We start from the raw sequence: 21,381 nt of genomic DNA, 5'->3' as shown, positions 1-21,381 counted from the left end.
GGTCGAGGTTTCCATGTGGAATAACAATGTAACAATTTCAAGGCATGATTGTTCTTTTTAATTTTTAGATGAAGAAAAGAGCTACTACATACAAAGAACTTCAAAGAACTACAGAGTGGTAAGTGAATTCTTATTCTGAATAAATGAATGAATTTATTTCTGTTCATTTCATTTCAAAACATCTGATTTTACAAGTCAATTTGAATATTTAATTGTAACAACAGAGTTTGAAAAGTGTCATCAAAATTTAATAATTGTTTGCCGAAACTCTAACTGCATGATGGGGTAATTCTTTCATTGTTATGAAGTTTGCTGAAATAGGTAAAACAATGAAAACAGAGGTATGGAATTTAATTCTTGAAAAGGAAAGGACATTTCAAGGATGCAGTCAGGCCAAAATCAAGGCAACAGAGGCCATAACTTCCTGAAATTCAATACCAATATTTGAACATCTGTTAAAATGATTGGCAACCTTTCACACGTGACAAATGTTTAACCTATCAAGAAAAATTGAAATTTCCCTCAAGATAATCCCTTTGGAGTAAAATTTACACAAGTCTTTATTCTGTGAATTACCAACTAATAGGATAAGTATTTTTGCTCATCTTAAGCAGACATTTTCATGATTAAATGATCATCCACATTAGTGTTTCATTGATACAAGTGCAAATGTACAAAGCTTGTAAATAATAACAATAAACATGATTTCTATGAAAAACTACAAAAATGAAAAAACAAATACGAAAGCTTTTTCTAAAAAAGAAACGGAGTGACTTTTTATAGACTATTTTTTAAAGTAATCTTTATGAATTTTCAAAGTGAAGTGTACATGTATGCTTAAAGGTACATTGTGCGTAGAATCATTTGTTTTTGCAGGTTTTTTTTTCTTTTCCGAAGCAACAAAATTGCTCAATATTTTAAGTAGGCCTATGGCGCATAACAAGCATTCTGTTCCAGTCTTAGCTGAGTGGCTACTATGCGTTTTGGAGAAAACAGAGAAAAAATAATGCACAAGTCTTTGGTTCTCGTAACTGGATTCTGTAGGCACCCCATTTTGAAACCACCTTCAATGTTTGTTTTCTGACAATACCATTTCAGGTGGAATTATTTCACAGGGTATTTGTTACCAGTCCTTTCTTCACTTTGAGGTTTCTGTCATTAAATCGGTAGGTACTTATCTGGGTAATTGCAAATGATCCTACGTGGCTTTAAAAAGTGAAGTTAACAGAAATACAGAATAATTAAAATTGTACAGGCTGTAATTTCTATTATCAGAAAATGTAATGTAGAGATAGCACAGTATACAATGAGTAGATGTATGTTCTATTAGGAACACATTTAAGAATATACATCAAGGGAGTTTACAACGTCTTTTTGTGACTACTAAGATCTACATATATACATTGGTAAATTGTTAAACACTCAAAAAGTCTACTTGAACATGAATCTTTACAAAAAGATCGATGATTGGTGTTTTTTTTTCATTTTTGAAGTTTTCTGAAATTTAAACCAAAAATGCAAAACAATGACAAAAAGAGAGGTGCAATTAATTTCTTGAAAAGACAAGGAAATCTATTTGGTTTGTAAGGAAAAAACTTCGATTAGAAATGTGCTATTTGTGTGGGACCTTTTCAAGGTGGCAGTCAGGCCAAAATCAAGGCAACTGAAGCTGTATAGTTTTCTGAAATTCAGCTTCAGTCAAATTGATTTCTAATCATTCAAACTAACAGTTTGAGAAAAATGTAAACAAAATTTCAAAACAAGATAAAAACATTCTGATAAACATTAGTCTTCATTCTGTAAATTAAGACAGGAAACCAAATTAAATTTCTTTCATCTTTAGCAAACATTTCAATGAGTAAATTATCTTCAAGATATGTAAGTGCATCGTTAATTCAGATGTGTATTAAAACAGAAACTGCAAACAGTAATATAACAACTGAGTAGCTACACGTACATTGTAAATGCTTACATTGAACAGTAATATGAGTACTAACTATTGTGGTGATGCGTTTGCTTAAAATGAATTTAAACGATATTATTTCACAAACTACTTGTAGTATGGTTTCATCTCAAGGATGAAGTGGACTTACTGTCTCAAAAGTGCACATTTGTTCCTAGTGGAACAAAAGTACATGTACAATATATACTGGATTACCTGTAGATTCCATTAGGAACAAATTTCAGAATCTCAGGGAGTTTACAAAATCTTGGCTTTGTCTCCAGCTTTGGCTTCTACCATTAAAAGCCTCTGATGAGGTCAAGATATAAACCTCATGAACACTGTCAACACAATTCTCTATTCTGTGAATGAAGATCTGAAACCACATTAATAGAACGAGCTTTGTTACTTATCTTTAGGATACAATAAAGGCTTATCTTGAACACTAATTGAAAACTAAATTCAAAAGTACATTGCATTTCGGTTTAATTAATCAAAGATCATTTAAAGAACGTTCAAGAACAACAAAATGAAATGATTCTATAAGTTTCTCAGATCTTTGTTATGAAAGATAGCACCATGTACAACAAGTTCCATGAGGAACAAATAAGAATCTTAAATGTCCCCGTAAGAACAATTTGGGAATTTTAATTGTGTTTGTGAAATCTTGGCTTTGTCCCTGGCTTTGGCTTCAAGCTTCATGATTTGTGTTCCCTAATGTAACTCCAGTACAATATTGGTCCATTTCCTTCTTAAAAGACACCAAATCCTGTCACCCAAGGCCAATGGATGGTTGGTGCATTTTCACTGAGTTTGAATGTAATATATAGGATTCTTATTAATCTAGTGCCAGAGATAAAACGGAAGCCACAATGAAGCCTGGGTTTCATAAACACTACAAAAAGTTGGCATTATTGGATAGATTTATGGCAATCCATGTACTGGGTGAGGGAGGGGTGTTGGGTTGAGGAGGCGGGGGTCATTACATTCAAACACCTCAACACCCACTAAACTCCCCTCTCCTTTCATATTTAACATTTAATTTAGACAAAACTATAGATTCCAGTCATCATACATGTAACATTAAAATCCCCCAATGAAATCAAATCAAATGTAACTGTAGTAAATACACTGTTTATATAAGACTTTGTATAGTAACGTGTGACATGTGATTGATGCACTGTTTATTTAAGAATTTGTATGGTAAAATTGTTCACATCAGAGGGCTTGGCAGTTTGTGTTTGTCGTTGGATTTTTGAGGAGAGATGTGGAAAAAGTGGGACAATGTTTATTGGTGCTGTAATGACTGGACAATTTGATCCTCAACATTTGCTGTTGGGATGATGATGATTGCTAGTCAATGTCATGTTGGATGACATCACACCTAGTGATATATCTTGATTGAGTTGAAGTCAGCCACTGCCAGCTGGCCATTTGATGTGAATGTGATTCCACGTGGGTTATACAGACCCTGAGCCAGGCAATCAAGAAACCTGCCATGTAGGTCATAGTGGTGAATATGACCAGTGCCAAGCACACCTTGGCTTACTGCAAGGTAGATGCCTGAGCTGTCACAGCATACACCCATGCAGTACCCCACTGGCTTACCATTGATAGTAGGTCGGATGGTGGCATTTGTTTTACCTTTTCTATCTGCTATATCCACTTTCCTTGTGTGATATCCACTGACCACAACTCTATCAGTGTCGTCATCAACAGCCAGGAAGTGAGGTGGAGTCTGCACTGGTATGGTGTGTAGGATCTCACCAGTGAGTCTGTGTTTAGTCAACACCATTTTCTTGACATCACCCACTAATATTGTTCCTCCCTTTCTCACTGCTGCACTGCATAGGTTCACTTCTGTCGTCTCGACCCAACTCGGTGCTACTGTTGGGAATTGGAAGGCAAGAGTGTTGTCCTTCATGTTGAACACCTTGACGTACTTGCTGCCATCTTCCAACACAAGCAAGCGTTGCTGAGGATTGTGGATGGTTGCAACTTTCCATGGACCTGTGGGTAAAGAAGAACTCAAATGAAACATATGCACAGTATATTAATGCACTGTCACTATTCTCAGTCCTCATGAAATATAAATACCTATGATAATCTACCTATAATAATGAATACATGGCGTGCCTTAAAGCCTGTTCATGTAGAATTAATAGGCCTACATGAGCATTGTGCAGTTTTCAACCACCATACATGTATAATTGTGAATAACTGCAAAATCTTGAAGATACAGTTTTGCAATGTCTTTTATAACGTTGGTGCACTCTCTGTGCTATTCTCATTGTTCAAACATAACAAAAATAGATTAGTCTTATATTTAATGGTATTGCTATATTTTTTAGCAACAAAAAGGTTGCTTAATTTACAAATAAAGCATTGAACAACATAGACCCCGTTTTTAGTCAAATAATTTGAAAACGGTATAATAATAACTCAGTTTTTGTAAAGAGCGCCCATCACAAAATTTTCCAAGATTGTTGCTTATCGGTACATCACAAAAGCGTCGTAGACAGGATCTAGTGGTATCACCTCATATGAAAGGGTTGGTAGCTTAGCAATAGCAGGATGGAAGAGCTACAAGAACAGCGGAAGACCCTCACTGCCAAACTGGACGAGCTGGAATCCAAGGGGACGAAGTCAACAAAGCTAGTCGTTGTCCCAGGGGACAGGGCTACTAAACTTTCGGGACGACCCAGCTCTGACCGGGACCCTGAGGTAATCGAGTGGGCCGAGGACATGAGGAGGCTAACCAAAGACCTCACCGATGCGGAGGGCGTTCAGCTCGTGCTTGATCATCTCACTGGACACGCCCGGGATGAAATAAGGCTGTGCCCCCCAGCGCAGCGCAAGACGGCAGAGGACGTCATCAATTGGAATTTGATGACATATGCCTGCCACGAAACTCCTTCAGCCAGGTGGAGTGACTTCTATGGTCGACAACAACGCCCTGGAGGGTCCTTGCAGGACTATTCCCTGCAACTAATGAAGCTACTCAGACGAGTGGAACTTGCATCGCCAAGTGACGGCCCCCAGGTGCAGAACAAGGACACCATCTTGTGCGAGCGGTTCGCCGCAGGTCTGGCTGACCACTCGCTGCAAAGAGAAGTACGGCGCTATGTGCAGGAGAACCCAACCATGGAGTTTGCTAGCCTGTGTAGCAAAGTTCTGGCATGGGTATCCCCTTCATCACCGGTACCAGCAGTGTTGTCAGCCTGAGTGAGTGCTGACCAAAGACAACTGAATCAACGCCTCGACCAGCAGGCAGAACAGCTTTGAGCAACCCAGGAAGCCGTGAATAAGTTGTGTGAACAGATGAACCGCCTGCTACAGAGTCCTCAGCAGATGCCCCCTGCAGGGCCCATGCAGAGGCAGAGTGGCTTGACGTGCTTCTCCTGCGGTGGAATGGGCCACATGGCACGGGTTTGCCCCACCAGTAGAGGATGGAACCCAAGACCAGCATGACAGGGACCTCGAGTGCCAGGCAACAACCAGACAACAGCACAGCAAGGAGGCTGGGCCGACACCACACCATTCACCCCAGCTACCCAGACCCCAACTTCTTCAACCGCCCAGAAGTCCCCAAACGCCAACCCTCCATTGTAAGGAGCCGCATGGTGGAGGGGGAAAATGGCTCAGTAGGCACGGCAGCGAGGGAGGAGGTGTTTGACAGGGCAGTCGCCAGCTGTCCTGAAGTTTCGATATCAGTTTGCGGCGAAGAGTTACCCTTCATCCTGGACACAGGGAGTGAGGTGACTGTCCTGTCAGACACCCTCTACGAGAAACTGGCATCTTCTGCACCAGTACAGAGAGACGTCAGGAAATGGTTAAGGGTTTACGGGGCCAATGGCCTTGAAATCCCTTACGTCAGATATGTTGAACTGGATATGGAGACAAGGGCGGATCCAGGGGGGGCCAAAGGGGGCCATGCCCCCCCCCCCCCAAAAAAAACGAAACCAATTTTTTTTTTTTTATGTGACATCGCAATAAAGGCAGGCAATGAGTACACCACCATCTTTTCCTCCAAAAAACATTGGTTAAAGTGGTCAGAAATTGCCTCAGATCGCACCACAGAGCATCTAGAATCCAAAAAAATTTCGGGGCGCTTAAGCGGGCCCCGAAGCCCACGCTGTAATTTTTTTGACCCATTTTTGGGGGGACAACATTTTTTGGCCTACCAAAAAATTGTGTTCTGGATCCACCCTTGTATGGAGATCCTTGGCGTGCAACTCGGCCAAGTAGGAACATTGATCTCTTCATCCAAGTCCACTTCTAACCATCAGACAGGCCTGCTTGGATGCAACGTGTTGAGAGAACTGTATGCAGCCGTGAAAGAGGAGCATGAGAGAGACTACATGGAGAAGATTGGAGAAATTGGAGGCAGACAGTGGGCTTTGCATACAACCTAGAAGAGCAGACCAGAGGAAAGTCATCTTTCGCCAAGGTTGGGGGCAGAGAGCCAGTTTGCATTCCTGCTCACTCCTCCTGCGTCATAACCTGTATCACCAGGCAGATCAGAGCACAGAAAGAGGAGGTGGCAATACAGGCCATCCAAGATGGCGTAAGCAACCTACCAAGGGGGATAGCAGTCATTGACACGTATGCCGAGGCTGATAGAGGGCTAGTTCCGGTTACTATAGCAAACCTTGGAGACGATGATGTATGGTTGCAGCCCAGAAGCCGCATTGGGCTTGTATCGGAAGCCTGCGTTATTCACTCCAGTGGCTGTGCTATCGACATGACCGATGACGCTATCTACCTAAGATCGGGTGATGTTACGGAGGTTACTGCTAATAGAGTCCACACGTCTGAGGCTCCAGATGAGAAGGTGGATCTACCATTTGATATCGACCTGGGTGGTGCGGAGTTCTCCCCAAAACACAGAGGTCCACTGATGAATCCAGGACGTGTTCAGACACAGTGAGGATGACTTGGGCTATACAGACACCGTGACGCACAAGATCCCAACAGTTGACAACCAGCCAGTGTGTGTCCCACATCGGAGGATACCACCACACCAGATGATGGAGGTCAGGGCACACCTTCAGAAACTCCTAAAGCAGAAGATAATCAGGCCCTCTGCAAGTCCCCATGCTGCACCGGTGGTCATTGTTCGGAAGAAGGATGGTAGTCTTCGTCTCTGCGTTAACTACCGGATGCTCAACGAGAAAACGCGCAAGGATGCCTACCCCTTGCCGCGTATTGACGAGGCTCTGGATTCTCTGAAGGGGACCACTCTATTCAGATCCATCGACCTGGCCCAAGGGTATCATCAAGTCGCCATTGACGAGGCAGATATTCTGAAGACGGCATTTAGAGCCGGCACTGGAGGGTTATTTTAATACCTCCGGATGCCCTTTGGGCTAAGCAATGCCCCAGCAACATTCCAGAGGCTGATGGACACGGCCGTTTCACTGATTACGAAAGTACGCCCTCTGTTGGCCAGTTGTAGTTAGTGGTAAAATCACGTGATCACGAAGTGCGTTGCATTATGCATTTACGCGCGGCGATCCTTTGTTGGGTTGGTGGATTTAAATACCCCGCCAATAATGTGGAATTGCGATTGGTTTGATAACATGAATATGCAAAACATTGCCAAATAAGGCTTTAAAAACCTTCGACGAAGCTGTGTGTATACAACTGTCGGCTATCTTTCGTGCACAAATTCTCATCTGTGTGCTTTCACGTGGCGTGTGACTCGTGTTCTTGCAATGATTTTGCAAATGTGTGCTATCGTTTCCACTGCGAAAAAAACATATTTATTTAGTAGAAATGCGGTGGTCTGAAGTTGCAGTCGTCAATATATCAAAAGATTGGTTATCACTCTTGACTTTAACATGGATGACAGATCTGGGACACTTGCTTTCGTGAAATTTCAGCCAACATTTTAGGGTGATTAAAACAGCGGTTCGTCATTCGTCAAGTCACGCATGGATACGGTGTGACCTTTGGCATTTTCGCGACCATGTTTCGGCATGATTTGAAGGATCAGGACGGAAATCTCCAAGGTAAGTTAACATATTATCGTTTTCATCTTCTCAGAAGAAGTATTTTTTTGTATTCCAACGTTGTTACTTAGGCGACATAGGTTTTTCTTCCATCAGTGTCCGTCTTTACATGAACGTCAATTTACAATTTCACACACAAAACAGTCGTGAGGTAGGTGCATTGGATATTCTCAAAGCACGCAGTACGAAACAACACAACGACTCTTGTATGTACGAGAATTTCACCTAAAAACCATGTAGGCCTATACATAAAAAATACGGTAATCACATGCATTCGTGCAAATAGCACACTTGGGTAGCTCGATAATAACAGGCCCTAAACTTTGACAATGACATGTTCTACTTCGACTAGTAGTACTAGTAGTAGTAGCCTAGTACAATACAGTAGTAGTTTTATAATCAATGTGAAATGGGCAGCAAAGCTGAATATATGCCCTACAACAAAATGGAAAATGAATGTACAATGACAAGATCGAAAATATGTTGCTATAATATTTTGTATTGTTTTATTAACATGATTAATTAATAATAATATTTACATTGATTTACATTTAATTCCCAGAATTTTACTCAACAACAAACTTCCAGTCAATGTTCGTCATGCATTTATAATTCACATACGCCTACATCATGTACTTTTAGTACATGTACCCATGTAAAAATGTTTGTGTTTACATGTACAATAATGACGTATGTTAGTATGTACACACGGTACATATTAATTAATATTTACATTATTTTACATTTAATTCCCTGAATTTTATTCAACCACAAACTTCCAGTTCATCGTGTTCGTCGTGCATTTATAAATCAAGGACCTCATGTACTTTTACATGCACACATAAAATGTGTATACATGTACATTCACAGGAATGTGACCTTTTATTTTTGCCTTGTACTTTTCCATCTGACATGAAAAGTATGTTCATGCACATGTAATGGTGACGTTTACATGTACACGGTACATGTATTTATGGATTTTTACATTATTTTACATTTAATTCCCTGAATTGTATTCAACCACAAACTTCCAGTTCATCATGTTTGTCGTGCATTTCTAAATCAAGGATGTCATGTACTTTTACATGCACACGTAAAATGTGTATGTGTACATTCACAGGAATGTGACCTTTTATTGCCTTGTACTTTCCATCTGACATGAAAATGTATGCACGTGTAATGATGACGTATGTACATACAGTACATATTTATTAATATTAGTATACATATCTATTAATATTTACATTATTTTACATTTAATTCCCAGAATTGTACTCAACCACAAACTTCCAGTCCATGTTCGTCGTGCATAATCATAAATCAAGGACCTCACGTACATGTACTTTTCTGAGTACACATGTACATGTAGAAATGTTTGTGTTTATGTGTACATGCACAGGAATGTGACCTTTTATTTGCCATGTACTTTCCGTCTGACATGAACATGTATGTTCCTGCACATGTAATGGTGACATATACGGTACATGTACATATTTGTACATATGTACATGTATGTTTCAAACTACATGTATGTGTCTGTGCCTTATGTGTCTGTGAGTTATTGTCTTTTCAACGTGGCAAGGTATAAGTTTGCTGAACTTTTGTGTTCAAATCCAAAACATCCTCTCACTCATCAGGAAAGCTGTCATGAATGTACTTGAAACTAACAAAATTTATTCCCCTCCCCCCACCAAAAAAAAATATGTTATACTAAAATAAAATAAAACAAAAGAATAATCAACAAATATAAAGTACAAAAATTCATCTACAGGAATACCATGGGCAAACTCAGGTGCGAATTGTAGCCAACCATAATTAAATTACTTTTGCATGTAAAAAGCATGGTTTAACTACATTACATTAGAATGCACAGTTTTACATGTATGCACATAGGGGCCTTGTTTTGTCAAATTGGTGTGCACTATGCACTATGCAGCTGAAAGATGCATATATTTTGTATTACTACTTTTTACTGCTCGTTTATTCCGATTTTACTGTTGGAAACCTCAGGTGTCGTACTGATGTGATGACGTCTCATGATGGCCATCAACCTCTCAACATCATCTTTCATGCCATGTACTACTCGGCCAATTCTGTTGAAGTCACAGTGGATGAGCTCGCCACCTTGCTCATTAAGCAGCCCAAAACCAGCTCTGAAGTGGCGCAGTTGATCAACCGCATGATCCTCCAGCAGATGGAGCTTTGGTGTGACATTTTGACTCGGGAAGAGTCCCCGATAGCTGCTTAAGAGCGCCTGAATGGTCACGTCTGCAAAATGAAAGAATGAATTGAATTTTGTTGATGAGAGTGAGTGGGTATAATATTTGTGCTCATCATAGCTTTAAAAAATCATTTAGTGAATGTGTGTATATACTGTAAAATGCATTTACCAATACAATGGATGTCACTATCAGTGACAGCATGGGTGTGGTTGATGCCTTTGTGCACATCTGCAAATTTGAGGAAAATATCCTCAAACTTTTCCTGGATGGTTGCAGCTTTCCTCCTTAGTCTGTCTAGTGCTGCTAAAGGCATGTTGTCTGTCAGGTGCTTCTCGATGACTTTGGATGGAGTTTTTGTGAGGGCCTCTATCACTTTAGGCTGAAGAAAAATTGAAGAAAAGTACATTTCAAATGTTCTAATTTTTTTTCAAGTCCAACACAATTTGCACATAAGTTAAACAATGTTGTTATACACGTATGTGTAAATTAGTTTGTTTTTTCTTACCTCACAGCACTTGTGGACGTGGTTACCCACAAAGGCCTTTCCGTGGTATGCCTGTCGCTGAACCTTGAATGTGTGGAGCACCTTATCAAGAGAGCTAGCCACAGGCCCAGTTGCATATGAGAGCTGTGATGTTTCAGCCTCCTTTTCCTATGTGACACAAATGTAAGAATGATTTACAGCATAATTTTGTTTGTCTAATTGTAGCATTTTAATGGCTTTCATACTAGGTGCAATTGTGATTCTTTACATCTGGAATGGCCTCCCTGCTGCCAAAATAAATGAAACCATGCTCTAATGCCCTTGGACATGGCGACATTCTTGGCAGCTTGAGAAAGTAAATGATGTACAAGTGTAGCCTGTGTGTTGACGTTTCTATTCAGTAATCAGTACTGTACATGTGGTACATGTATGTTACCTGCTTCTAAAAGTGTTCCCTTTTCTTTTAGCAGCCGTTTTGCCAAAAAAACATTGAGGAAAACAAGTTATTTAAACTATACCAAATTCTGAATGTCATTCCGGAGCTTGAAGGCTATAGAGGCAGCATCACGAAACCTGTCATCTATCTCTTCCATCTCATTTTGCAGGACGTAGAGGGGGAGATCTTCTTCAGCACTTTCAAGCGCAGACCTCTTGTCATGAAGTTGCTCTTGGATTCTTCTAAGCCTCTCTATTTCATTTGCAACTTGGTCATCAAAGTTGGTCAAATCCGAGTTGTCCTGAGCCTTGACACGAAGATGGAACAATTCCAGATCAAGATCATGGCAGTCTCTCTCAAAAAGATCGTACAGCTTCTTGAAGACGCCAAGTGAAATGTGCAAGGTGGGTAGAACAACCTAAAAGGATTTAAGATTTTTGAACCAATATTACATTTCAACATTTCATAACATTTCTTTATGAAGGGACTGTGCAAGAAGAGGCCATGTGGTTTAACATGCAAAGTACATGTCCATGTACCGTACAAGGATATGTGGTAAGGAACATGGTAATAAAAGCTGTGGAGTCTGTCAGTATGGCAAAAAGAAAGATTCACAACTGTACTTGCAATGCATCTATAAATTTGGTATTCTTCTTATCCATTTTGTTAATATTGTTTTCATCTTTATAATATTCTTGGATAGTTATTAAATTAACTTACATGGTCAATTTCAACTGGTATCAATGGTCGGTTCACCACACTGAAGGAGATGTCTTTGGCTCGTGGTCGTCTTGCGCCATCCTGTAGGAACAGCTGATGGTGTTCTCTGATACTTTTCAGAGTACGCGGCTGGCACTTGCCCCGCTCATGGAGTGGCTGTTGCATGTCAGTTTTGCTTGCCAGGCAATATATGCAACAGTAACGAGCTGAGAAAGCACAAGAAAAGGTAGTTCATTAAGTAATATACAATTTTTGCTTTGAAGGTTTATGATGGTGAAACGACTGTTAGAGGAAGACTTGGAAACAACCTCTCCACAGGACCTGCCAACACAGTTTGCATCACCCATGTGAGTACATGTGCTCAGTTGAATAACGTTCAAACTATTTCTGCTTACCATTGCAGCCACATAGTCCATACATCTTATTCAGCAGTTCATAGTCTCCAAAGCAGAAAACACGGATGGACCGTTCACTGAGGAAAAACATGAAATTGTGTTTCACCTTGTTAATGATGTAGTAGTGGAGGGGGGGGGGGTTGGAATTGAAAGTGGCAACACAAAATGGGCACTAGTAGACCAAAAAGAATGGGGTTGTCTTCAGATATAAAACTGTTTTGCTCCCCCACCTAAACCCTGCACTAGTGACATGTCACTGAATAGGATAATAAGGTTTAAACATTAGCTTCATTCGAAATGTTACTCCAAATGTTCACTTTCCTTTTATCTTTGTTTTGTATTGATAATGCAGGAAGAGCCCAATTCAGTGATTCGAACAAATGAGGGTTGGAATAACTTACCACCATTTTGCAGAGGTAAGTCCTGAAATCTGTTCAAGAATTGGGGGGAGAGCTCGCTCGATATTGGCCATTGAATCTGTTGCCTCAAAGCAAGAAAACACGACGGTGTTCTGAAGGGAGTTGGGGTGTGCCACATTGACAACTTGAAAGTCCATCTTGAATGAGTCCCCTCCTTTGTCCCCTCCTATCTTAATCCAAACTTCGTCCTTGGGGATTATGCCATTGTGCCATGTGAGGGTTCCCTGACTGCAGAAAAAGATGGATGAAGATAATTTTAGGAAAAATATAATTTTGAAATGAAAATTATGTACTTTGTGTACACACTTCCACTGATCTCCTGCAACTAAGAAAAATTACCGTTCAAAGCGGTCCAAGTAGTCCAATATCATAGCAGGCACATCTTTGACAAAGACAAATGGCACCTCTCTGATTTCATAGCCATTCATTCCATCAGCTTTGTCACTGTTAAAAAGCAGCTTGATCTTCTGGCCTATCAGGTTGTCTTTCAGCAACTGTTTCTGTTGTTTCCTGATGGCTCGCTCTGAGGGAATCATGCTCCTGCTATTTAGATACCTGGCAACATTAGAAAGTAGTAAAAACTATGTAGTTAAAAACTGCTTCATAGTTCATGTGGGTACAAAGGATCGTTGACAGTTTAAGCAACTTTGTGCATAATGTTTATATTGTGTTTATGAAATGCACAAGTGTTTTAGTTTATCTTGGGGAGGGGATATCAAAGACTCAGTATTTGAAATCAGATAAATGTGCCAGGCAAATGAAGCTCACAGTCTCAAGGATTCTTATAATTTTGTTGTGAATGATGTAGGTACCTTCGAAGTTTCCTGAGTTGATCCCATGCCAAATGGCAGTCCCGCATCATCGCCATGGATCTCTCTACAGTCAGAGGAGTGTCTGGGGATGTTGGACTCGACAAGGAGTTGCTACGTTTCCTCTTACTACATGGTGGTCCATCGAGCTTGGAAGACTTTACAGTCCGCTTGATATATGCTGGCTGAAAAAAACAAGAAAAAAAAATGTCGCACTGTTTTCGAACTTTGAATACTTAGTATGCAGTGCACATTTCCTGTAGCTTAATGTTTAAAAGTACCACAAAACACTGTGTTGTTAAAAATCCAGTAATTGGTCAGCTTACTGAAACTCAAGTATAATAAGTCAGTTTGCCTTGAACCAATGAAAATGGTGTACCTGACAAAGTGAATTAAAAAAATAGGTTGATGTTTTTAATAATAATAAATGATGATGAAAAAAGGCTTTAAGTCATTTCTTTGAGTGTGTATTTGGTGTTTGCATATACATGTATAGGCCTAGTATTTTCAGTTATCTTACTTGACAAAACTCACTTTAATATGGACCTCCGGCAAATAAAAATGAAAATTCAGAAGTCTATGCTTACCCGACCTCCTGTTTTGAGAGAAGAAATACATCCATCACGGTTTAATTTAAACCATGTCCATCGGTCTGCGACCTCTTCTACCTCAAGTGGTATTGGTGTTCCAGGTTGATGGCATGCTGCAAGATCTTTAAGGACTTGAACTGCATTTGTTACCTCATTTACAGCTGATGATTCGGCATGGAGGGGAAGAGAATATTGTGCCTTGACAATTGTTACTTTAGGGGTTGGGGGTTTAATTGGGGAGCACGAATGCTGAACTTGCTGCTCCAATCTCCCTATACTGTTGCATTTACAGCAAACAACTATTAAATTGTCAAGTTGAACTGTTAACACTCGTGGACTCTTGGTGATTTCATTGTAACTTATTATTGAACTGCACACTGGACATTTTATGCTATCACTTCGTGAGTGCTGGAAGCAAGCTGTAAGACATACAGCACAAAAGTTGTGTTCGCAAGTTGTCTGCACAGCAGGTCTGCTTAAGATACATTGGCACACACAGCAGATGAAAATACTTTCCTCCCCTTTGTGACTGATGATGTCCAAATCGACCGATACTGCACATGCCGTTGTTCCCAAATGTTCAAAAATTTTGCTGCGTGTCGTGTCGAAGGAGCAAGTTGTGTAAACCGCAGGTTTTTGTGTTGCAGATAATTTTCTCTTGTGAGAACCTCCCCCCTTGGCCTGCTGTTTCACTGTATCACACACAAAACAAGAGCCTGTCCTTGAGTGCTTTGGCCAGTCAAACTGAATTTTCTGATGCTGGGCCAATTTATCCGGATCAATATCTCTCGTGCCTGCAGTAAAATGTCTTACTTGTCTGGAGCACTTCTCACAGAGAGCTGGAGGGTGCTGATCCGGTGTATCATCCCATGTGCTCACTCTAAACACGCTGTAAATCTCCTTCGTAAGATTGCTGCAAAGTACTGGTTTTCGTGTCGTTTTTTGTACTCCTGGATGAATTCTATTTGTACAAATTCTACAAATGTTCCCTAATGAAGTTTGATGGAATTTAAAACTCATTTTATCTAATAAAGGACTGAAATAAATTTTGAATCGAACATAATTCAGACTGTGTTGCACATGTACATGTACATCACACAGTCGGTGAAGTTGTAAATAAACAAGTTTGTATAGCGCGCCTTAATGCGCTGGTTCCCGCACGTTATTATAAACGTGTACTAAAACTATGGCATGACGCGCACCAACGAAAACTTCGCGAAATCTCGACGATTGCCGCGTCACTTTCGTGCATTTTTTTCTTTAAGTATTTTTTGTCAACTACCTGTCCCAGACACAAGAATTAAAAAATTCATTGTCAAAAGAATTTAACTACAGTTGCCATTTATCAGTTGTTGTATAACCACTGTATCTTCGTTGTTGTAGGAGAAAATTTCAGTTCATTTTTCGTGCAGACGTACGATGAAATTAGCACCTCAAAAAACACTAAAACTTAAATGTTAAATCGGGGACCTCGATTTTATTGAAGGTTTCTTAAAGGTTTTAAACATATATGTCTTATTTTTTCATAAATAAATACATGTACAGTGAAGAACGTGTTTAAATCTTTGTTTCTTTGTCACGAAAACTACGACACTCTCGCTCGTGGAGAGCGCCATGTTTTCGCGTGACGTCACAATAATTACTGGAGTGAAGATGTTCCAAGCGTACGCGCAGCGTATACTTTATTAATACACGCGCTACGCATATGAAACAGCCGTGTGGAGGCTGTGATGGGAGATCTGAACTTTAGTGCACTTCTTCTGTGCCTCGATGATATCTTGGTGTTCTCCAAAACCTACAAGGAGCATCTTCAGAGGCTTGAGGTTGTATTCCAATGGCTGCGTCAACATGGCCTAAAGATCAAGCCAAGTAAATGTCACCTGCTGCAGAAGGAGTGCCAATACCTTGGCCATATTGTATCGGCCGAAGGAGTTGCGACTGATCCGTCCAAAACTGAAGCAATTTCGCGAATACCTACTTGGGGCAGAATTTATCGTCTACACTGACAATAATCCTCTCTCCTACTTGAAGTCAGCAAAGCTCGGTGCAACTGAAATGAGATGGGCTAGTCAACTAGCACAGTTCGATTTCCAGATAAAGTATCGATCAGGAAAATCTAACGCAAATGCAGATGCGCTCAGCCGGCAGAAAAGTCGTACAGAAGACACCCTCCAGCTCGTGACCCAGTCCACTGCAATGCATGATGTCCAACCCGGGACGGCAACCAGTGGAGTGACTGTACGCATGACCATGGCTACTGCGGCTCCATCTGCTACCTCAACCATACCAGGGTATTCTCATGAAGATCTAGCACGGCTACAACAGAGTGATCCATTGATATCACGGTTCTACACATTGTGGAGACGAGGAGGTAAACCTGGGAGTCGGCAGCTGAAGCATGAATATAGTCCCCTGAGAGCTCTTATCAAGAGATGGGATGGAATCGAAGTCCGTGGCGAAGTCTTGTACGTTCAGTTTCACGACCCAGTCGAGGGCAACAGTTATCAGTTGCTTGTCCCTGCTGAACTCCAGCCGATGGTGATGGATACACTCCACAATCAGGCAGGTCATCAAGGATGAGAGCGCACTCTTGCGCTCACCAGGAAGAGGTGTTTCTGGCCGGAAATGGCCACAGCCGTAGAGAAGTGGTGTCAGAAATGCGAGAGGTGCACCGTGTCCAAAGCACCAACCCCTGCAGTTAGGCCATCCATGGGAAGGTTACTGGCTGAGCGCCCACTCGACATCTTGGCAATCAATTTCAATCAATAGAGGGCGCTGTTTTGCTGCTGCCATGTCTGCTAAACTATACTCGTCTGATTTTTATATTTTTGTGTTTTTGTCGCTGTTCTTGCCGTTTTATCTTTCCTTTAACTGTTTTGCTGGATGAGCTAGCGGCCATACATATTCTGGAGCAGCAAATTGATCTTCAAAAACGATTTTAATGAGGTAAAACTGCCACATCTTGCTGTCGATAACAAGCCTCTTTTACTATACTGAAGATAAAGGTGGTATTTCCGACACTTGCGTTCTATGATATAACTATGTGCATTTTTATCGGGGAGGCAGTTTGTAGTAACGGCTCTGCTGGAAGACTTCGTTATGACAGAACATGTATGCTTCGCCTCAAACCTACCTCATCCACCCTGAGGAGATTGCCTAGTCATTCTCTTGAGATTCTTCAAAACCTTGGGCTCCTTAAGCCAAGGCGTGGCCGCCGTGGGGGCTGCCACATTCGTCGACAGATCCCAGTTGTTTGCTCTGCAGGCAGGGAATATGTCTTGCATGCCAATTCCAACCGGTCAGAGCATAACCTTGTTAAGCTTCGAGCCTCACCAAACCCACAAAAGACTCTAGAGCAACCCTTGTTACCTCGCATGCTCCTTACTAATGCACGATCACTTAACAACAAGATGGAGGAACTTGAACTGGTTCTGCACTCCAACAAAGTGGACATTGCAATTGCAACAGAGACATGGTTCACCGATGCAACTACCCAGGTAGCTAACATTCCTACATTTACTACCATCAGTAAATCTCGTCCGAACAAGCGAGGAGGTGGTGTTGCTATTTTTGCCAAGGATCATCTATCTGTGCATACATTGTCCGACCATGTTTGCGAGTTAGAATGTATGTGGCTGAAACTCGACGTGAAAAAGGCTAGATGCTCGGTGGCAAGTTTGTACATAGGTGTCATCTACTATCCACCTAACTCAACATCTGAATGCAAGATTCTGGATCACATATGCAACACTGTAGATCACATTCGTGCGTCAGACATGTCAGCAATAATCACCCTCTTCGGTGACTTCAATGGCTTGAAATGTGACCCTATCGAGGCTAACTTGAGTATGACACAACTGATTTCATTCCCTACTCGTGGTAATGCTACCCTGGACAAGATTTTCACCAATTTTCCTGTCCTGTTCAAGGAACCTGAGAGACTCCCACCTCTGGGAGCTAGTGATCATTGCTGTGTCCTCCTCTCGGCGGTCTGTGAACTCCCTCAACAAAAGAAGGGCGCAACAAGCTTTCGACCCTACAGAGATTCTTCGGTGCGTTCGTTTGGGCAGTGGATAGTCGACTACGACTGGAGCAGTGCACTCACTGACTCATGTACTGACTCAGTGGGAAACTTCTTGACTACAGTTACAGATGCCTACAATTTCCATTTTCCACTGGTAACCTCTACACTGCAGAACAATGACAAACCTTGGATGACACATCGCTTGAAGCAGTTAGTTAAACAACGACAACACGCCTTCAGAAGTGGCAACATGGACAAATGGCGTTCACTTCGTAGCAAGATACGGCGGGAAATTAGGACTGCCAAGTGTGAGTTCTACAAGCACACTGTCCAACATCTGAAGTGTAGCCAGCCTGGCAAATGGCACAGACAAATTCAAAAACTTTGCCAGATTAAATCCAAATGTACCATGATCCCTGGTGCTGATGTCGACCCAGAAACTACATCTGAAACAATCAATGGCCACTTCGCTGATATATGCAATCAGTTGCCTGCCCTTGATCTCCAAGGGTTACCTTCATATCTACCAGCCAAGTCACCACCCCCTCTTATATACAGGGGGCAAGTGCTTAAGACCCTCAAGAGACTGAAGCCAATCAAAGCTGGCCATCCCTCCGATTTGCCAGTACGGCTGATCAGTGAGTTTGCTTATGAATTGGCTGACCCTCTCACCGACTTGTTTGTACAATGCCTGCCTACTTGAAGGAAAATTTCCCTCCGTTTGGAAGACAGCAACTATTGTGCCCATTCCTAAGGAGAGGAATATATCAAGCCTCGACCAGCTTCGGCCAATCTCCCTCACACCGATTTTCGCAAGAGTGTTTGAAACCTTTCTTGCAAAGTGGATCCTCGAAGACATTTCTTCAAAGCTGGATGTCAATCAGTATGGCAACGTCAAAGGCAGCTCCACTGTGCTCTATCTCGTGGACATGCTTAACTTTGTGCATGAGGGACTTGATAGAACTGGTCATTTTGCTAACCTTTGTGCCATAGATTTTACGAAGGCTTTTGATCGGGTGAACCATAATATTGTTATTCGAAAGCTCATTCAACTTGGAGTTAGATATTCTATTGTTCCCACTGTCTGCAGTTTTCTCACTGAGCGTACCCATAATACTAAGCTCTGCGGTCATTTGTCAAAGACTCAGAGTATTTCTTGTGGGGTTCCTCAAGGCACCAAATTGGGTCCAATTCTGTTTCTGATTTTGGTTAATGATGCATCAGCTGAAAACTGCAGACATTGGAAATATGTTGATGATTTAACTATAGGTGAAGTAGTGAAGCATGGCCAACCATCTCACATGCAAAGCTATCTTGATGACTTGTCAAGTTGGTGTTATGACAACAGTGTACTTCCAAAGCCATCTAAATGTCAGACCATGACAGTAAGTTTTTTGAAGCGTGACACACCTAGGTCCTCATTTAAACTTGATGACATGGCATTGAATTATGTGACCTCTATGAAGTTACTCGGTGTTACTGTACAAAACAACCTGAAATGGGACATCCATACCACAGATATTGTCTCTAAGGCATCCTGTAGGTTGTACACTCTGTGTATTCTTAAGAAGGCTAATATACCCACCTCTCACATGGTTGCTGTGTACACTGGCTACATAAGGCCCATTTTAGAGTATGCTAGTCAGGTTTGGCACAGCTCTATTAGTGTCCGCCAAAGTGATGCCATTGAAAGCATACAGAAACGTGCAGTACGTATCATTCTTGGCCATGGCTATGACTCCTACACCGCAGTACTCAGCGTGCTTAGTTTGCCTACTCTTAAATCTAGGAGGGAGGATCTGCTGCTTAAGTTTGGTAACAAACTTCTTAACTCTAATAGATTTAGAAACATGCTGCCACCACTTAGGGAAAATGTGTGTAGCAGAGAGCTTAGATCATCCACCATCACTGGCATGCAGGTCCCTAAGTGTAGGTCTGTTAGATACAACAAGTCCACCATTCCATCATTAGTTAGCATATTAAATAGTATCAACTAGTGATTTATCTTGGGTATGTAGTACATGTACACATGTAGTTTAAAATATTTCCAGTGATTTATATTATGGTTTTTGCCCTGCCTGCGAATATGTATGGGGGGAGCTGCTCTGGGTTTGTTATTTGGCTTGCCGCTGTAGTCGGGTTTTTTTGTGTGCTTTTGTTGGGTTATTGGGGTGCTTGTTTGTTTGTTGCTTGCTTGTTTGTATTTTATCAATTTCTCTTTTTAAACTACTTGTTTCTATATGGATCGTAAATGTAAACTTTGGTGTGTGTGAATAATTGTATGCCTTGTATATCATGTCTGTTTGTTTGGTTCTCTCTTTTTAATCTAATAGTAACTGTAAGGACTTTTATGTAATGTAAAATGTGATGTGTGTAATGTTTCTACATGTAATGCATGTCTGGTTGTTGTTGTTTAGTTGTTTGTTGGGTGTGTTTGCTCGTTTGATGTTGGGGTTTTTTTTGGGGGGGGGGTAAGGATTGTGTTTGTGTTGGTAATCTAAATGGCTTGTGTGAAACTTTTTATGGAATGTAAATTTTCACCTTTGGTGTGTGAAATTTATGCTTTGTATCATGTCTGTTAGTTAGTTTCTCCCTTTCAAATTTTACTGTAACTCTAACGATATGAATTTTCAGCCTGATTTTGTAAATATTGTAATTGTCAGCATTTATGCTGTTGTGTACAATATATTTTGCTTTTTAGGAATAAACCAGAATAAATAAAAAAAAATAAAAAAATTTCACCATTCTGGAAAAAGCGACTGACGGAAGAGAGAATGTGTTGGTCATGACCGACGTTTTCAGTAAATTCTCGCAGGCTGTTCCGTGTCGAGATCAGAAGGCGTCGACCGTGGCCAAGGTCCTTGTTGAAGAGTGGTTTCAAAAATTTGGGGTTCCCCGCCGTATCCACAGCGACCAAGGGCGAAATTTTGAATCACAACTTGTCAAGGATCTGTGTGGTGTCTACGGCATCCAAAAGAGTAGGACCACGGCGTATCATCCGCAGGGGAACGGTCAGTGTGAGCGGTTCAACCGCACGCTCCATGACCGTCTCCGCACACTGCCACCCGGGCAAAAACGCAGATGGCCCCAACACATTCGAGCTCGTGTTCATGTACAATTGCACCCCGCACTCATCTACCGACTTGTCCCCCTTACTTGTCTTCATGGGGCAAGAACCCACACTCCCGATTGATCTTCTTCTAAACCCAGCTGCAGATGCCGGCAAACCACTAGGTTGTGATTCATGGGTGGAAAAACACCAGCAGAGACTGCAAGCTGCTGCAGAGGTTGCCAGAAAGAGACAGATGGAGAGGAGTGAGGCAGTG

The 21,381-nt window shown here is 41.4% G+C and overlaps 2 protein-coding genes across 2 annotated transcripts; one reads left to right on the top strand and one right to left on the bottom strand.

Annotated features, from left to right (window-relative positions):
• Window positions 1-10,257: 10,257 nt before the first annotated feature.
• LOC119732830 lies at window positions 10,258-13,189 on the bottom strand. Its single transcript, XM_038206434.1, has 7 exons — window positions 12,972-13,189; window positions 12,615-12,860; window positions 12,214-12,290; window positions 11,819-12,024; window positions 11,181-11,516; window positions 10,684-10,830; window positions 10,258-10,557 (listed from the first exon to the last, which is right to left on the bottom strand). The coding sequence occupies exons 1-7, from the start codon at window positions 13,166-13,168 to the stop codon at window positions 10,306-10,308; spliced, it is 1,461 nt and encodes a 486-aa protein (XP_038062362.1). The 5' UTR covers window positions 13,169-13,189; the 3' UTR covers window positions 10,258-10,305.
• A 4,252-nt stretch (window positions 13,190-17,441) lies between these two features.
• Window positions 17,442-18,758, top strand: LOC119732829. Its single transcript, XM_038206433.1, has one exon. It carries the CDS (start codon window positions 17,442-17,444, stop codon window positions 18,756-18,758), a length of 1,317 nt encoding a protein of 438 aa, XP_038062361.1.
• Window positions 18,759-21,381: the final 2,623 nt, after the last annotated feature.

The sequence above is a fragment of the Patiria miniata genome, unplaced genomic scaffold (assembly GCF_015706575.1).
Source record: "Patiria miniata isolate m_02_andy unplaced genomic scaffold, ASM1570657v1 HiC_scaffold_25, whole genome shotgun sequence".
Lineage (NCBI taxonomy): Eukaryota > Metazoa > Echinodermata > Asteroidea > Valvatida > Asterinidae > Patiria > Patiria miniata.
The sequence above is the reverse complement of the archived record's forward strand: the minus strand, read 5'-3'. Positions and strand labels throughout refer to the sequence as shown.